At 51.6% G+C, this 17,338-nt stretch overlaps 4 protein-coding genes across 4 annotated transcripts; 2 read left to right on the top strand and 2 right to left on the bottom strand.

The window, feature by feature from the left end:
• Positions 1 to 6,335: 6,335 nt before the first annotated feature.
• BCR37DRAFT_231356 (uncharacterized protein) lies at positions 6,336 to 7,444 on the bottom strand. Its single transcript, XM_040866511.1, has one exon. It carries the CDS (start codon positions 6,957 to 6,959, stop codon positions 6,573 to 6,575), a length of 387 nt encoding a protein of 128 aa, XP_040721885.1. The 5' UTR covers positions 6,960 to 7,444; the 3' UTR covers positions 6,336 to 6,572.
• Positions 7,445 to 8,285: 841 nt separating this feature from the next.
• On the top strand, positions 8,286 to 10,225 carry BCR37DRAFT_231644 (major facilitator superfamily domain-containing protein). Its single transcript, XM_040866512.1, has 2 exons — positions 8,286 to 9,301; positions 9,343 to 10,225. Exons 1-2 carry the CDS (start codon positions 8,444 to 8,446, stop codon positions 10,018 to 10,020), a joined length of 1,536 nt encoding a protein of 511 aa, XP_040721884.1. The 5' UTR covers positions 8,286 to 8,443; the 3' UTR covers positions 10,021 to 10,225.
• A 1,759-nt stretch (positions 10,226 to 11,984) lies between these two features.
• Positions 11,985 to 14,102, bottom strand: BCR37DRAFT_390040 (uncharacterized protein; the record flags this gene model as incomplete). Its single annotated transcript, XM_040870796.1, has 1 exon — positions 11,985 to 14,102. One exon carries the CDS (start codon positions 14,100 to 14,102, stop codon positions 11,985 to 11,987), a length of 2,118 nt encoding a protein of 705 aa, XP_040721883.1.
• Positions 14,103 to 14,234: 132 nt separating this feature from the next.
• Positions 14,235 to 14,936, top strand: BCR37DRAFT_230972 (uncharacterized protein). Its single transcript, XM_040866506.1, has one exon. The coding sequence runs from the start codon at positions 14,368 to 14,370 to the stop codon at positions 14,845 to 14,847; it is 480 nt and encodes a 159-aa protein (XP_040721882.1). The 5' UTR covers positions 14,235 to 14,367; the 3' UTR covers positions 14,848 to 14,936.
• Positions 14,937 to 17,338: the final 2,402 nt, after the last annotated feature.

Genomic DNA, 17,338 nt, shown 5'->3' with positions numbered 1-17,338 from the left:
AGATACCCTAACCCTAACCCTAACCTAACCCTAACCCTAACCCTAACCCTAACCCTAACCCTAACCCTAACCCTAACCCTACCCTAACCCTACAGCATACTTACAGAACACTCCAAAGATCAGTACGCTCAACCGCCTTTCAACCAAAGATGTCTTCTCTGTCGCACAAGGACTTTGCCCCCGTGGACAAGTTCGATGGTACAAATTTCAACCTGTGGAAGTGGAAGATGAAAGCGGTGCTCCTGTCACAAGAGGTGTGGCATGTGGTCGAGCCCGAGCTCTCTGGATCAGCACTGGAGAAGGACAAGAGTGCACCAGCACTTGAGAAAGATAAAGAAGCACCGGCTGTTGATGCCAAGGCAGAGAGGAAAGCATTCTCTACCCTCGCCTTGTCCATCAAGGATTCTCAGCTGGTCTTAGTACAAACCTGCAAGACAGCTCGAGAGATATGGTCGAAGTTGCATGAGATACATGCAGCACAGTCAGCCACGAATCAGCTTTTCCTCCGTCAGAGCTTCCTCGCTTTGAGGATGGAAGAAGGCGACTCGATGCTTGAGCACATTGGCAAGCTGAACGCATTGGCGTTGCAGCTAGACGCCGTGGATTGTCCCCAAAGTGAGGCGGACAAGGTCATGGTGCTCCTCAATTCGTTGCCACCAAGTTACGCACACTTGAGGACGATGCTCAGCGTGCAAGGGCCACTGAGTACATTGAAACAGGCTTCCATCGAAGCGCTGTTGCTCAATGAAGAGCTCCAAAGGAGAGGAAGTACAGTTCCACCCACAGGAGACGCAGCGCTCTTCCATTCGGGGAACCAGAAGGGCCGAAAGGGTCCATCGCCAAAGAAAAAGGGCCGGTGCCACTACTGCAAGAGAGATGGGCACTGGGCAGCGGACTGCCGCAAGAAAATAGCAGATGAGCGTCGCGGTTCGGCCGGCGATGCGGCGGCAAACAGAGCAAAGGTGTCTGAAAACGATGCAGAGATTGCCTTTCTCCACGCCCAAAGAACGAGTGATGATCAGACACAGGACTGGATCATCGACTCTGGTGCTAGCCAGCACCTGACTCCGCTGAGAAACTGGTTCGTTTCTTATGAGACAATCTCGCCAAGGAAGGTGTATCTTGGTGACGACACGTATTGCGAGGCCACCGGCATGGGATCAGTCAAAGCCACTGGATCCGACGGCACAGTCGTGACGATTAATGATGTGTTGCACGTCCCGGGCCTAGCGCACAACTTGCTTTCAGTAGCGAAGTTGGTTCAGAGCGGCATTCGCTTGGACTTCAAGAGCACGAGCTGCTCACTCAAAACGAGCACCGGAAAAGAGGTCGCAGTAGCTTGCAAACGCGACAATCTTTACTCAGTCACGCTCAATAGCGCAGTATCGGCCTCGGTGACTGCTGAGAAGGTCGACATACAGGTTTGGCACAAACGTCTGGGACACATCGGCAAGAATAGCTTGGTGCGCCTGCCTGGTATGGTCGATGGTGTGTCATTGGACGGCGAGTACGACAACTCGCATTGCATTGGGTGCGTCAATGGCAAGCACACGCGTCAATCGTTTCCATCGAGCGAGACGACAACAACAAAGAACTTGGAGTTAGTACACTCGGATGTGTGCGGGCCAGTGCAAGTGGCAACTTACGGAGGTGCCAAGTATTTCGTCACATTTATTGACGACCACTCGCGAAGGGCTTGGGTCTACTTCATCCGGCAGAAGTCGGAAGTCTTTGAGAAGTTCCAAGAGTTCAAGGCGCTTGTGGAGAACCAAGCTGACTGTCGCATCAAGGCGCTCAGATCAGACAATGGTGGCGAGTATTGCGGCAACGCTTTCGAGAAGTATCTCAAGTCTCACGGCATTAGGCATCAGACGACAACACCACACACACCACAGCAAAATGGAGTGGCAGAGCGCCTCAATCGCACTCTCGTGGAGAGCGCGCGATGTATGCTCGAAGAGAAGGGCTTGCCAAAGGAGCTGTGGGCTGAAGCAATCAACACCGCTGTTTACATCAAAAACAGAATTCCAATCACGGCACTCAAGGACAAAACATCAGAAGAAGTATGGTCATCTCGCAGACCAAACTTGAGTCATCTCAGGGTATTCGGTTGCGACGCGTATGCGCATGTTGCGGACGCCAATCGACAGAAGTTGGATGCGAAGTCAAAGAAATTGGTTTTGGTTGGTTATTACGAGGACAGCAAAGCATATCGACTCATGGATTTGGATACACACAAGATTACAAAGGCGCGCGACGTCATCTTCATGGAAGACCGAGGAGACAAACGCGATGTGGTGTACGTCCCACGAGAGGAGGACGCTGACGACGACAACACGAGTGAGGCTACTATCGACAAACCTACTGAGTCGCTACCAGCCAAATCAAAGGAAGTCGCTCACGCTAAGCCAACAAATGCTACGAGCTCAGGTCAAGTTCGACGCTCTGCTCGTCTGACTCCCGTCACGCCAGTATCGCAAGAAGATTCGGATGATGACATTGATTTGCTACAACAGGCATCATCTCGTGTGCGCGCAAATTTGGTCATCACAGAGCCAGAAACTTATAAGCAAGCGATGGCTGGAGAGCAAAGGGAACAGTGGGAGTCTGCTACCAATTTGGAATATGCATCACTGATTGAGAACAATACTTGGACGCTATGTGAGCTTCCAAAGGGCAGGAAGGCCATCGGCAACAAATGGGTCTTCAAGATTAAACACAATGCCGACGGATCGATTGAGAAATATAAGGCACGGCTCGTTGCTAAAGGCTTCTCGCAGAAGGAGGGAATTGATTACAACCAAACATTCGCCCCTGTCGCCAAATTCAATTCTATCAGAGCAATCGTCGCTATGGCAGCCATGTACGGCATGGAGATTCATCAAATGGATGCCATCACAGCCTTTTTGAATGGTAAGCTTGAAGAGGAAGTCTACATGGTGCAACCTGAAGAATTCAAGGTAGGCCAGGACTTGGTTTGCAAGTTGAATCGAACACTATACGGTCTGAAACAGTCAGGACGAGAATGGTATATGGAGATGCACAGAGAGCTTGAGTCTCAAGGGTTCACAAGGAGCCAAGCAGACTTCTCGGTTTACGTCAAGGGCAGAGGGCAAGTCATCGTCGCAGTTTATGTGGACGATCTTCTTATCGTTTCGAAGGACAACAATCAGATATCAGAGGTCAAAAGGGATCTCTCGGCCAAATTCAAGATGAAGGATCTAGGCGAGGCACACTACTGTCTCGGCATTGAGATCATTCGAGACACGATTTCTGGAAGCATCAGGCTTTCGCAGCGCAAATATGTTGACGGCATTCTTGAGAAATTCAACATGACTACTTGCAAATCGGTCTCATCGCCAATGGATTCGGGCACCAAACTCAGCAAGATCATGCAGACTGATGAAAGTGGCCAGGATGACGATTTCGGCGAACAAGATGCAACAATGTATCAAAAGGCAATCGGCAGCATCATGTACTTGATGACAGGCACTCGACCAGACTTGGCATATGCAGTGGGAGTCGTCAGTCAGTTCATGGCAAATCCAGGACCACAACACTGGAAGGCTGTCAAGCGGATCTTCCGATACATTCAAGGCACAAAAGACTATGCATTATCGTTCAGTGGGAGCACAGAGACACAACTACTTGGCTACACTGACTCGGATTTCGCAGGATGTATCGACACTGGCAAATCTACAAGTGGCTACAATTTTAGCCTCGCTGGCGGATCAATCTCATGGAGCAGCAAGAAGCAACAGACCGTTGCTCAGTCGACCACAGAGGCTGAGTACATGGGTCTCTCTGCAGCATGTCGCGAAGCAACATGGCTTAGGACATTGTTATTCGAATTGGGCTTCAACCACGACGGTCCAACAATTGTGCACGGTGACAATCAGAGTTGTTTGGCATTGGCGGAAAATCCAAAGTTCCACAATCGCACGAAACACATTCAGGTGAAGCATCACTATGTGCGACAATGTATCGAGCTTCAAGTCGTCACTGGCAAATACCTGCAGACGGACTTGATGTTGGCAGACATCTTCACAAAGGCGCTGGCTAAGGACAAGATTGAAAGGTTTTGCACGAGTCTAGGACTACAAAGCCTGCCACGCAACAACATCTTGCCACGCTCGCAGAGTGGGAGTGTTGGAGGTGATGCTACTCGCGGTCAAGATCTCACGACGTGATCGGCAGTGGCAAATCGCATGTCTATGAATGACCATCATGGAACAACACAGAAAGCGAGAGAAAGCAATAGAACAACAGATGTTCTGTAGGCTTCCATGGACACAACAAATGTTCCAGCAGCTTCCATGAGCGCAAGTATATAAAGGTGGCAAGGTCTCATAGTAACATAGTAAGGAATCCCAGTATCAGCTGAACAGCGAAACACCTAAACACCCGAAGAAGTGCTCCATATACCATTGCACCTGCGCACAACATGATTGACAATAAGCGGATGACAGCTAACGGATTGCGATGGTCCTCCAACTATGGGGCGGCGGTGGCATTCTAAGGCCTGCGTTGTCCACTCATCAGCACAACTCTCACGCCCTTGAGTTGCCTGCGCATAACATCTCCTCTGCTTCTGTATCCCCTCCTTCCGTCTCCCGATGCCAAGCAGCCTTTTGAAGTTTTCGAATTTGTTACGGGCCGGGAGCTTTCGTCAGCAGGTCCGCGCGCATTTGGCCTGTGGCAACATAGTCAAGATGCATACAGCCAAGTCGAAGACACTCGCGAACGTAGTGGAAGCGTGGCAAGATGTGCTTCGTGCGTGTGTGAAATTTGCTGTCCCTTGCCAGTGCGATAGCTCCTTGATTGTCGCCGTGAAGCTCGACAATAAGTGCTGCATCTTTGCCATCGATTGGCGGTGACATGTGAGCGATGATGCACTTCAGCCATTGAAGCTCTTTTGTGGCATTGCTGAGTCCGACATACTCTGCCTCGGTTGTCGACAGCGCAACAACGTCCTGCTTGCGGCTTGACCAAGATACGCAGTTGTTGCCGAGGAGACTAACGTAGCCACTTGTCGATTTGCCCGTGTCCTGGCAGCCTGCGTAGTTTGCGTCAGAGTATACGTCAAGCTTGAATGGACCACGTGAGATGACGAGGGGGTCATCCTTTGTCGACTGCATGTACCGTAGCAGTCGCTTCATTGCCTTCCAGTGTTCGTGGCTTGGGTGTGACATAAACTTGCACAAGATGCTGAGTGGAAACGCGAGATCTGGGCGGGTCGTGGTCATGACAAACATGAGGCAGCCGACAGCCTCTTGGTAAGGAATCGAGGTCATCTCCAGTATTTGCTCCTGCGTGGGCTTGACATCTTTGTCCTGAGCCGAGAACTTCGCGTTTGGGTCCATCGGCAGTGCTGTACCTTTGCAGTCTGCCATACCGAAACGTCGCAGTGTGTCTTTGATGTACCGCGAGCTTGACAACTCGATAGTTCCGTCGTTGCGGCGCACCAGCTCAACGCCGCAAAATTGCGTGGCTAGACCTAGGTCTGACATGGCCCATTTTTGCTTGATTGCGGTCTTGAAGTGCTCAGGTGCATGGGAGTCGCGCGCGACGATGAGCAGATCATCAACATAGACCACCAATCGAATTACTCCACTTGGCATGGTGGACAGGCCTTGCTCCTGGTCACGCTGGACGAACCCGTAAGCGGTGAGAAATCTGCATAGCTCGAGGTACCACTCCCGACCTGACTGCTTGAGGCCATACAAGGTCTTTTTGAGCTTGCACACGCGGCCTGTACTGTCCTCGAAGCCTTGAGGTTGCTCCATAAAGACATCTTCGCTGAGAGTGCCATTCAGAAACGCGGCGACGACATCTAGGTGATGGATTTCCAAAACTTCTTTGACGGCGACAGTGAGCAGAGTGCGGACAGTGGTGAACTTAGCGACCGGTGCGAATATCTCGTTGAAGTCGACTCCCTCGATCTGCGCGTAGTCTTTTGCGACCAGGCGTGCCTTAAACTTGTCCAGATTGCAGTTTGGGGGAGACTTGACCTTGAATGCCCATTTGTTGCCGATGACAGGGTGGTCCTTTGGGCGCTCCACCAAGTCCAAAGTTTTCATTTGCCAAAGTGTGGTCATTTGGTCCAGCTGAGCCTCTTCCTAATACTCGCGCTCTGGTAGACTGATCATCTCTCGGTAAGAATTCGGCTGGACAATCTGTGCCGCTGGTCGTAGTACCTTTGGTAAAGCTTTTGTGAACGGCATGTTGATCTCGTCCACTTCTTCCACTTCTTCATGTTGGACTTCGGGTGCTAAGGTGTCTTCTTCTTCATCGCTGATGCTGTCCTGCGCCGATACCTCCTCAGTGTTGTTGTCGTCGTCGTTCTCCTCGTCCTCTCCGCCGTCCCTGCTGGTCTCGTGAATGATAGCGTCCCTCTCGAGGCAAGGACCCAGTCTCGTTGGGCCAGCTGGGGCTCTTCGCGGCCGACGACAGACAAAACACAAGATGACCAGAAGATGCTACAGTCAATTTCTTTGGCCTCGTCCGCTGCTACAATTCTGTTCGGTGCAATCCTCACGGCCCTCATCCAACGGTCAACTGCGCACATTCATTCACGGACCCATGTCCACACCATCGAGGGAGCGTCGTTCTTTGGCTGCCTTACGACGATCTCGCCACAAGAGATCGACAGCAACATGCTTGCCTGATCCTGGCTGACAAACGTGGTCCTGCGAGGAGTGCAGTTGGTGTCGAGATACCTGTGGGTCGCGTACATCGTTGAACTTGATACCAGTGAGGGCGAACAGACATGGACATGTCACTACGACTTCTCTTTCCCTCTGTCCAGTTGCGCCGAGATTTTCACCAGTTCTGACATCCCCACGAGGGAGACATCCACCGCCAAGTTTGGTAGCACGCCATTCGAATGATGCTGATTCAGGTGTAGCTAAGATACAACTAGCCAGCGGTAGACACAAGTCGTAGTACAATGTCCACATCTGTCCGTTGTCACGAATCTCAATTTCGACGACGTATACCTCTCAAAGGCCGTTTGTTACCCACTGCATGTCTTGCAGCATCATGCTAGTCTAGCTAGCCAAGACCAGGCCAGAGCGTCACAATCGATCTACTCTGGTAAAATGGCAGCGAGCAGGCAGAAGAACACAACCACCTGTGTGATGTGCACTTCTGTCTTCGAAAGAATGCCAGCCTTCAACCACGAGCGAAGCGCTGTAAGATCCGGCACCGAACGAAGTCGCCGATGTTGTCAAAGCCAAAGATGACGATTGCAAGCGTGTCCTGGTTATGTGTTTTCATCCGTGATCGGCATAGCAGAGCTCAGCTTCGCCCAGCGCCCAGCGAGACTCGCCCTGTACTTTTGAGAGGACTACAGCCGGGTGCACCTCGACTACGTTTAGAATTGGTGTCGCCGTTGCTTCTCTGCTGATTGAGATCCGCTCATAGTCGACTGGCTGCATGTTTCCTGCGCTGTTGGTCTCGCCCATGGCGTTGTGGGACGTACTGGTGACGCTCATCACTGCCCTGAGCAAGTTCTGGTGCACAGCGCCAAAGAAGCACACATATCCAAATGTGAATGCACAACGTTTCATCGCGATACTGAGAGTCGGAGACTCGATTTGAGATGAGACAGGCCGCTTGTCGGTGGCTATAGTACCAAGAGGGGGTCAAATGGCTGATCATCAGACATGCCGGCGACGATCGCATATAGCTGTGCCACCTGTTGGCGCAAGCGAGTTGTGGATAGAAGGCGTTGAGCAGTCTATGGCATTAGTCGACTGAAAGCAGAGTAGATTGAAGCACACGCACTGGGGTGGAGGCCACCAAGAGCGAGCTCAGACAGTCAGACGCAGGTGGACTGCACCTGTAGTGTCAGAGTGCGCTCTAAAGAATGTCATTGACAAAAGAGCCTGTGCAGCAGCAGCACAGAGAAGTCGATAAACAAGAGAATGTGGGACGCCCGCAAGCGGCGAAAGCGAAACTGTTCCAAGCACAAAACAACCTGGTTGATGCCTGCAAAGATCAAACGGCATGATCGTGACCTACTCGTCGATGACGTGTCTGTGGGATGGTGTGGGTTGATGTCTCTTGAGATGCCTATTCCGCAGCATATATGCGTTCCCAGCTTGCTCGCTGGCTGCCAGTGACTGGTGCACGCTCTTACGGTGTCTATCAGTCATGATCACTGTAAAGCTTGTGCCCTCACCCCATGGTCAGATCAACAACACGAGGGAATGAATGCAGGGGGAAAGAACAAGCGGCGTGCGGCTGAGTAAGTGACAATTGCACGGCGCACGCCGCCGCACGCCGCACGCGCGTTGAACACTGACAACAGTGACAAGGTGGAGGAACGCAGAGCGCGACTTTTGGCCGTCCAGAATTGTCAACATCTCTCGACGGCTTTCGAGCTAGATAGGCTCACGAAGCGCGCTTGAAGTGCGGTGCTTGGCCTTGCGCCCCATCTATGACTGAGCGGCCGCACGAGCAGCTTCAACAGACAAGGGAGGAGGCTAATCCGAGCAAATTTGATGTCGTCTGGGCCTCCGAGGATCCTGAAAATCCCTTTCACTGGTCTACTGGTAAAAAAGCAGTGGTTGCATGTGCTTGCCTGCTATTGACACTACAAGTGGCGATTGCTAGCGTCTGCTATGCTTGGATATCTGACGAAGTCGCTCGCGAGTTTGATTTGTCCAGTACAGTATCCCTCCTTGGTATTTCGCTCTTCACTATGGGGTATGCCATTGCTCCGCTCATCCTTGCGCCCATCAGCGAGTTATATGGCCGCAAACCTGTCTTGTTGGTAACCTTTGCCATCTTCGTCGTTTTGCAGCTTCCCACTGCTTTGGCGCCAAACTTTATTTGTATTGCATTGTGTCGTTTCTTGGCCGGTGCTGCTTCCTCTACAGGTGGCGCCATGGTCGGCGGTACATTGGCTGATATGTACACGACTGATACCCGCGGTTCGCTCATGGAATACTTTACGGCCGCAACGCTTCTTGGCTCACCCGTCGGCAGCGTCTTCCCGGCCTATGTCGTTGCTGCACCAAACCTAGGTTGGCGTTGGGTGTTTTGGATACAACTCATCATCGATGGAGTGATCTTGTTGGCCTTCTTTGTGGTTCTCAGCGAGACTCGAGGCTCAGTGATTCTTTCGAGACGGGCCTTTGACTTACGACAATCAACTGCAGATGATGCAGATGATCGTTACAGATACCAAGGCGACGTCAACAAAGAGTCTTTTAGCGCCATGGTCCGCTCGTCATTGACATTTCCATTCATGTTTCTCTTCTGTGAGCCTATTGTTGCATTCCTGAGCTTATGGGTAAATGCCGGCTATCTTCACGGATTTCGCTAATCTCAAAGGTTGCATTCGCATGGGGCATCTTGTATCTTTTTCTCATCGCTGTGCCACTCGTCTATACTCAAGTCTTTGGCTGGGTTGATGGCAAACGTTCGCTACCTTTTCTTGCGATGGCCGTCGGCTGTACAATTTCCCTGGCATTTGCTCCTCTTCAGAATCGGTGGTACTTGCGCGCGAGTAAGTCCCAACCAAACCACTTCAATCCTGAAGCAAGATTATACACAAGCATGTTTGGGTCGCTCTCTTTCACCATTGGCATCTTCATTTTTGGCTGGTCAGCAAAAGACGTTGACAGTCACTGGATCGGGCCTGCAATCGGCATTGTTTGCGTAACATTTGGCATCTTTTCTATTTACAGTGCCGTCTTCTCCTATCTGAGTGATTGCTATGGTACCTGGACAAGCTCAGCACTGGCTAGTCAATCCTTCTTGCGCAATATTTTCGCTTCGTCATTTGCATTATTTGGCAAACAGCTCTACCAGCAACTCGGCATACAATGGGCATCATCGCTGCTTGGATTTCTGTGTCTCATGTTGAGCTTCACGCCTTTCGTTCTGTTTCGCTATGGTGCCCAGATCAGAGCCGCCTCAAAATTCGCCACCAGCAACGCTACAGTGAGTCATGTACAACGACCACAGCAAGGCAAGGATGGTGGAGAGCGCATCTGGCTCAAGGGCTAGAAGAGCGATGCAAGTCATAGATCCCAGGAACTGCGTCGTCTATCTCGTCCATTGCACACCACGAAAGGTTCTTCTAGCGACTGAGTTTTACGCGCATCGCAGAAAATCTGGATGACTACCGAACACTTGGTGACGAAAAGGGCGCAGGGATTCATCTCACTCTTGCAGTCAAGCGACCGCAGTACAATGGGACGCCGCCTGAATCGCCAGGACGTGGACGTTTCGCTTCCGTCTCTGCTGCAGATATTATCGAGAAGGAAGGCCCGAGCCACAAGCTTTGGGGTATGTATGAAGTCGATGACCGAGAGAATATGAAGTGCCTGAAAGCGGCGAGGGCGAAAGTTTTGGGTCACAAGTGAATCAGGCGCCTACGCAAGCGCTCCTCGACCTCACTCTTCGCCAAAGCGGGATGAGCAAGAAGGCCGCCTGCGAGAGCGCACTAGAGTGGTTAGACGGCAAGGACTTCTGGTGCCAAGGTTCAGCGCTTCAGAGCCGAACCTTGCGGCAAGATACTACTGCGACATTATGTGGCCGCACGGGAAATGTATACCTGATGACGGAGATCTTCATGGCAGCAGTGACAGCTACGGACATCACCTCGACACCTACCGGCTCGAAACATCAAGAAGGCTTCCAGACGATCCAAGTCAGAAGCGAACATGTTACGCATGCTCCCTTCAGAGTCGAGGCCATTCGAGCAGGCGTGGTAGCTTATGGACAAGTCCTTAAGCCGTCATTTGCGAGCCTTGGCTCGGCTGCTGAAGCGCCCACCACAAATAGCAACCAAAACACCATCACTCATCTAGATACGCCGGCATGAACTCTCAGCATCGCCGCCGCAAGCACTGGTGTGATGCTTATGACAAAACAGTCACGCGCGACGACTGTGTCCCGCTCGCCCGGAGTGACAGTGGGTGGATGGCAATCTTTGGGATGGCTCATGGAAATAAATCTTGACGAGTCAGACCCAAGCAACCTGGACCCTACTTGGCTCTCTTCGCTGCTGCCCATGGTCAGAATCTTCATCCCAAAGAGCGTCCGGGTTCCGTCTATGGTTGAGCTCGATCTAAGCGATAACGTGCACCTTTGGCGTCGCTTCTGCATGCTCAAAACAATGCCCCAGCGAAACACATGGATAGTCATTCAAGACGTGCTATGCAACGGAAGATAAGCGAAGATGCGTTACGTTCGTGACCAAGACAAGGTCCGTGTTCTACTACTATGTCCAGCTTTAATATGAAAGCCAACGTGGCCCATGATCACTCAGGTTGAGCTCAACCACAAATGAAACCCAGACGCGCTTTGAGCTGAAGTCTCTGCTTTATGAGTAATAGCGTAAGCCAAGACAATATCAGGTTACTGGCATTCAGCTCGTCGCGAGCTATGTCAGTGAGCCAGCCAAAGTGCTCTCGTTGTCACCACGGGCGAGCGGGACAGAGTCGCCGCGCGTGACCATGAGCGCGTGATGTTGTAGATGGCGGCGCAGCTTACTGCGGCGATGTCCGATGTCCATGCCAGCGCGCGTAGCATGGTGAGATTGATGTGGTCAGTATCTGTGGTGGTCGCTTCAACTCACTCACTCACTCACTCACTCACTCGTCCAGATACTGCCACGCCTGCTCCTTGCCGTCCACCCAGTCGGTTGCGCTCTCGAGAGCGACCTTCTCGCTCATCCCGCTTTGGCGTAAGATGTCTGAGGAGCGCTTGCGTAGGGGTTTGACAAACGCTATTTGCTGTGGAGTCACTATTTTATGTTTTCTGGGATGACGCTAGTTGTCCATAAAGCTGAGACCTGCCTGCCTACAACACGCTTTCCATTTGCGTGCTTGAATTTGCACTGCCTATTTTCATACATTGAGAAGCCACCTCTAAGTCACCTGCAAACAGTCTCTCGTGCGACCTTCCCTTTTTCTGTTGCGAATGCAGTGGTCATTTGCCGCTGAATCAACAAATAGAAACACTATTCACTCAATGCTTTGACCCAGAGGGCGATCGTACCTGTAACCTTGCTGCTGTAATTCATATAGCCTAGCCTTCAAATCGGAACCATCCGCGGAATTGAGGCGCTCCAACAATTCCGCTTCTTGGGCGTCTGCCAGCTCGCCGCGTGAGGCGCTTGCTGAATTGCCCCTTGACGGACTGCTCGTAGCAGAGCGCAGAATATTCAAACGTTGCGACATCTGGTGCGCCATGCGCATGATTTCACCTTCCTCAGTTTCGAGAACGCGCGACTTACGGTTTGCGCTGCCAGTGTGTTGAGGGAGGTAATCTGCCATCTTTCTGCCGGTGTGTAAAGAACGACTTGTCTTGTCGAATTCTGCCGTGTACTTTTCCTCGTCGAGACGAGCACTTGGGTACATTGATTCGAACCGAAGAATCACACGATGCAGAGTTGCCATGACCAGCTCCATGCGGCGGTGCTCGATCTCGTCTGTAGCCTCCTCAAGAAGAGGCTCGATACGCTTACTGAGCTGACGAGCCCTATCAAGCAAGTCGAGCGGCAACAAAGATGCGCCAGGGGCATCGTCTTGGTCGAGCAAAAGTTCCAGTGCGTTGACAACACCTTGTGCTCCAGCAGCCAGGTTCACAGCTTCGACACTGGGTCTGCGAGATTGTACTTCAGCAGACTCTAGCTGCTGCCGCATAGCCGTCTGCAGCGATCGCGAATCTGGCTTTGGTCCGGCCTCTGCATGATCCATTTCGACTCGGCCGATGTTGCGCAAGCATTCTGCAACAATTTTCCTCACAATCTCTTCGCCAGCTGAGGTCTCGGGTGCATCAATTTCCAGACTGACAAGACTTTTGCAGACCCTGGCAAGCGCCAACAATGTGCTCAGCGCCGCCTCATCCAGTCTGAGGCCAGTTAAGACCAGCAATGATAGCTGATGTTGCGAGAATACCTCGCAAAGCGACACAACATCGTCAGACGTTAGCTGAGTGGAGGACAGATTGATTCTTCTCAATTGCTTCCATTGTCTGAGCGTCGTTTTGAGTTGTGGAAGAATACATCGGATATCGCTTTGAGCGAGGTTGAGCGCCCTCAATTCTGGTAGGCGTCCAATAAGGTGCATGAGCTGTTCCAAAGTCCTTGTATCAAGATTACAGCCCTCAAGATCGAGGTATAACAGCGGTGAACTTGGCGAGATAGCAGTCAAAAAGGTGTAGACTTGGGGTGCAGGGCCGGAGCCTAGTAGATCGATGAATTGAAAGCCATTGGAAGAGCAGAGGTGCGCAAGTAGCGCTGCGATATTATCAGTCAGGTGCATGTTACGCAGGGCACACCCTTTGATACCCGAAGCGTGCATGGCGCGGATCAAGCGAAGCAATTGGTCCTCAGAAACCGGGGCGCTACCAAGGCCAAACTCCGATAACGCACGCAGCTCGCCGTCTGACAAGAGCTTCACAGCAACATCCAGTGTCTCATCAGTCCACTGTGAGCCAAGCCAAGAAAAGTGTTTTAGTTGTGGAGACAGACAGAGAAAGGTGAGCGCGTCGGCCAATCCTGTTGTTGTGGTGTCCCCATTGTAGACAACTTTTAGCGACTCGATGTTCGCGCTCGCAAATAGGCAGCTCAGCAACAAACGTAGACTGGAATCGTCGAGGCCGCAATTGACAAAGGATACATCCACCAAGTGTTTGCCGGTGAGTGGTAACCCCATTGTGTCTGCGAGAGCGGTAGCCGCCAAACCTCTCAGATCAATATTCTCAAAGATCAATTCTCTTGGCCCCTCGAAGGGAGCTGATACTGGTCCGTTCTTTCTGAATTGACGAGCGATTTGATCAATTGGCTTGATGCGGTACACTTTGCAGCACTGCTGATACAAGTCTGCGCGATCAAGTGGTTGCATGTCTGCATACACATTGATGACCTCCATATCCGAGACTGTTGGAAAGCCTGTGTCGCTTCTATTGTCTTTTGTCTGGTCGTGTGATTCAACCTGTTCGTAGGCTCTCACTTCCACCAACTCATCCAAGTGGAAACAGACGCGACGTAACTTTGACTGCGGCAAGCCCGCGATATGAACACGTTTCCGCTTGGCCTGTTGATTAGCGATGGTTGAACATGGAGGCAGCTCTGACATTTTTATTCAAGGTCATCCGCGGAGCAGGGGCATTAAGATCCTGTGAACTGCCAACTGAGGACACCGAACTCGTTCGATCTCGGCTGCTTGTCGATAATCTGCGGATACTGGACAGAAATCCTGATCCCTTCTTGCTTTCACGCGCCTCTCTCTTTGCCTCAGCCTTGTCTTCAGCTGCGGCAAGCTTGGCTTCGCGCTGTTTGACCTGCACAAACCATGAATTGGATCGACCCCGTACCGGCACTTTCGGCTCGACGTCTTCAGTATGTTCAACAGAAGCTTTGCTGCCTTTGAAACTGCCTTGTCGTTGACTCATTGGTCTACCAGGCACGACGTTCATGCCGTTGGGGCTCAAAATATGCTCCGCGACAACCAAGAACTAGTCAAGTTGGACAACGCTTCGAGGAGCTCTGGAATGGTAATACGACTAAAGCGCTGTTGGAATTGTAGACTCGCGTCCCTGAGAAGGCCTATTCGCGAAGTCTACGCTTGGTGGAGGTTGCAGTCGAAGAAGTTGGTCTGCCCCGCAGTCACCGGATGGCTGTTCGCAATCAATCAAAAATCACCGAGAATTAGTCCTCAGCAGAATGGGTTTGAGATGGGCAGCATTGGACATGTTCGTCTACGGCTCATAAATGTCTCTACGAGGCTATTAGCCGTTTACAGGGGTCAAAGCCTACCAAAGCTCTTGATTGGTTTCAGGTCTTTCTCGGCTGGCTGGACGACAATACACAGGCTAGATTGACGCTGTAGCTGTCTTTGAAAAATGGTCGCCACGGCGCATCGACGCAAGCACAGCGCGGTGGCGAGAGCCCTACCCGCGACTGACGCCAGGAGTCAGCTCAAGCGAAAGTTGAAATCACAACGAAGAGCGTTCTCTTTGCGATCCCACAGCAGGATGGTGGATTTCTGTGAGCATTGGCTTCAAAAGCGCGTCACATTCGCTTGATCAGACGTAGCATGGCGTTCCGAGCCATTCACAGACTCTTGACCAGCTTGCGATCGATACTCAAATTCCGACAAGCTTGCTGTTTCCGATGCATGGTGCTGGGAAAAGTGGTCAATTGGGTTCCAGCTCTGCAGTCGGCCACTGGTCCAAGCATGGGAGTTTTGTACGTCTGGAGCTCCAAAACCCCCGGCGTCAAATGGAAGATGCTCGCCACCAGGCTGACCAGGCATGACATGGCGTTCGGGCTGCCGGTAGGCAACTTTTGGCCGTGAAAGCTGAATCATGGATCTTTGGAGGTTACTTAGGGGGCCTTCGACAAGGACGTCATTGTTCTTGTAGTGCGAAAGCAAGAAGTGCCAGAGCGGATGCTTGCTTAAGACACGCGGGTTGCCCAGAATGACCAGCCCATATTTGGCTCTAGTCAGCGCAACATTGAGACGACGTGGGTCGCTTAGAAAGCCGATACCCTGATGCTCATTCGAGCGAACACACGACAAGATGATGTAGTCCTTCTCACGTCCCTGGAAGGCATCGACGCTAGCAACTTCAATGTCTTTGTAAAGGTCTTTTCGCAATGAGCCATTTTGTTGCATCGAACTGACAACATAGGAACGCTGGCCTTCGTACGGGGTGATCACCCCGATCTGGGCTGGCGTCACGCCAGAGCGAAAGAACTTGGTAACAATTTTCTCGACATTGGATGCCTCAGTCCGATTCAAATAGCTGGTGCCAGACGCCGAAATCTCTTCCTGCCCAAGATTGCTGTGGAACATCATCGGAACATTTGGAATCGGCCAGGGGAAGTCCACCGCTGGTCGTAGTCTTTCAATCTCGGTCACACCATTCTGAAGCATGCCTTCGTAAAACATGTTGCTGGGAAACTCAGACATTTTCGGGTGCATTCTGTATTGCACCGCGAGGCGGATGGGAGCCATGCCTAGAAAGACGAGTCTCTCAAACAAAGATTGGCAAAGGCCAGCGCGAGCAGCCTTTTTATTCATGATGACGGGAGGTAGTTGTTGATGGTCACCGACTAACACGGCCTGCTTGCAACCCGAGACGAGTGGAATCATGCACTCTGGCTCAGTGGCTTGAGTTGCTTCGTCAATCAGCACAGTCTTGAATTGCAAATCAGACAGGCGAGGGTCGCCGCAACCTACGCAAGTCGCGCAGACAACGTCGGCATTGGCAAGGATCTCCTTCTCGGCTAGTCTGGTCAAACTCTTGTACTTCTTCTCATCCGAGGAGCTCAACTCCCCTAATTCAGACTTGAGCTGAATGAGCTTCTGTAATTCCGTATTGGCGTCATTGTGCTTCACCTGTTCGTGTAAGGTCAAAAATCGTATAGGTGAATCGAGGTCCTCGCGAGACTTGGCTGACACGCGAACAACCTTGAGGCCCGTGCAGTGAATTTTGTAGGCCAATTGATCCACTGCTACATTCGACGGCGCCGTGACCAGGACTTGTCCCGCATTCATTTTGGACAAATGGTATACGATAGTTGCGGATGTTACCGTTTTACCAGTTCCTGGAGGGCCTTGAATCAATGACAAAGGCTTCTGCAAAACACTCTTGACGGCTTGGACCTGAGAAATGTTGAGGTCAGGGAGGTTCGGGACTGAAAAACGCTTTGGAAGCTGTGCTTTCAATACGAGAGGAGCAACATCATGGCCCAAAAGTTTGTGGTAGATGTAGCCCGTGACACTCTGCTCGTTGATGGCAAAGGACTTGAGGGCAGTTTGCATGCGGTCAAAGCTCGTCGACTTCCACACATAATCAATTGAAAAGTTGTGCGTGCACTGAGTCGGGACCTTGTCAGACTTGCGCAGCTCTAGACCAACTTCATCAGAGAGTCCATTGGGTATCTTGATCACGAAACCAGCGCTCTCCCATTCTGCTCTGAGCTCCCCTCGGTAGCGCAGACGAAGCTCATCGCCGACAGCGAGCTTCACATCACCAATTTCGAGCTTGGGCAGGAAGAACCAGGCAACGTGCTTTTGATTCAAGCCAATATCCCACCGAACAACAACGCTTTCTTGAGTCTGCGCCTCTTTGAGTTTCTTGTCGTAGTCAGCTTCGATCTTGACCAGTGGTCCAAAAATATTTTGGTACTGGTAAGCATCATCGTACTTGAGCAGCACAGGGCTTGGCTCGTCGTCTACTCCTGGCCTCTCCAGATCATCCAGCGTTGCCGATGCATTGTCACGCCAGAGCTCCTCGAGCTTATTGATTTGGTGGCTACTGATCTGACGTGCTCGCATGACTTCGTGGTCGAGAGGGACAGAAA

The sequence above is a fragment of the Protomyces lactucae-debilis genome, assembly GCF_002105105.1.
Source record: "Protomyces lactucae-debilis strain 12-1054 chromosome Unknown BCR37scaffold_33, whole genome shotgun sequence".
In the NCBI taxonomy this organism is placed as follows: Eukaryota; Fungi; Ascomycota; class Taphrinomycetes; order Taphrinales; family Protomycetaceae; genus Protomyces; species Protomyces lactucae-debilis.
This window is presented reverse-complemented; position numbering and strand designations above follow the sequence as displayed.

Excerpts from the sequence above, each read along its gene's own strand:
- BCR37DRAFT_231356 (XM_040866511.1), bottom strand. The coding sequence starts at position 6,959 with ATGTGGACATTGTACTACGACTTGTGTCTACCGCTGGCTAGTTGTATC.
- BCR37DRAFT_231644 (XM_040866512.1), top strand. The coding sequence starts at position 8,444 with ATGACTGAGCGGCCGCACGAGCAGCTTCAACAGACAAGGGAGGAGGCT. Across the intron at positions 9,302-9,342 it reads TTGCATTCCTGAGCTTATGG|GTTGCATTCGCATGGGGCAT; the intron begins GTAAATGCCGGC and ends CTAATCTCAAAG.
- BCR37DRAFT_230972 (XM_040866506.1), top strand. The coding sequence starts at position 14,368 with ATGTTCAACAGAAGCTTTGCTGCCTTTGAAACTGCCTTGTCGTTGACT.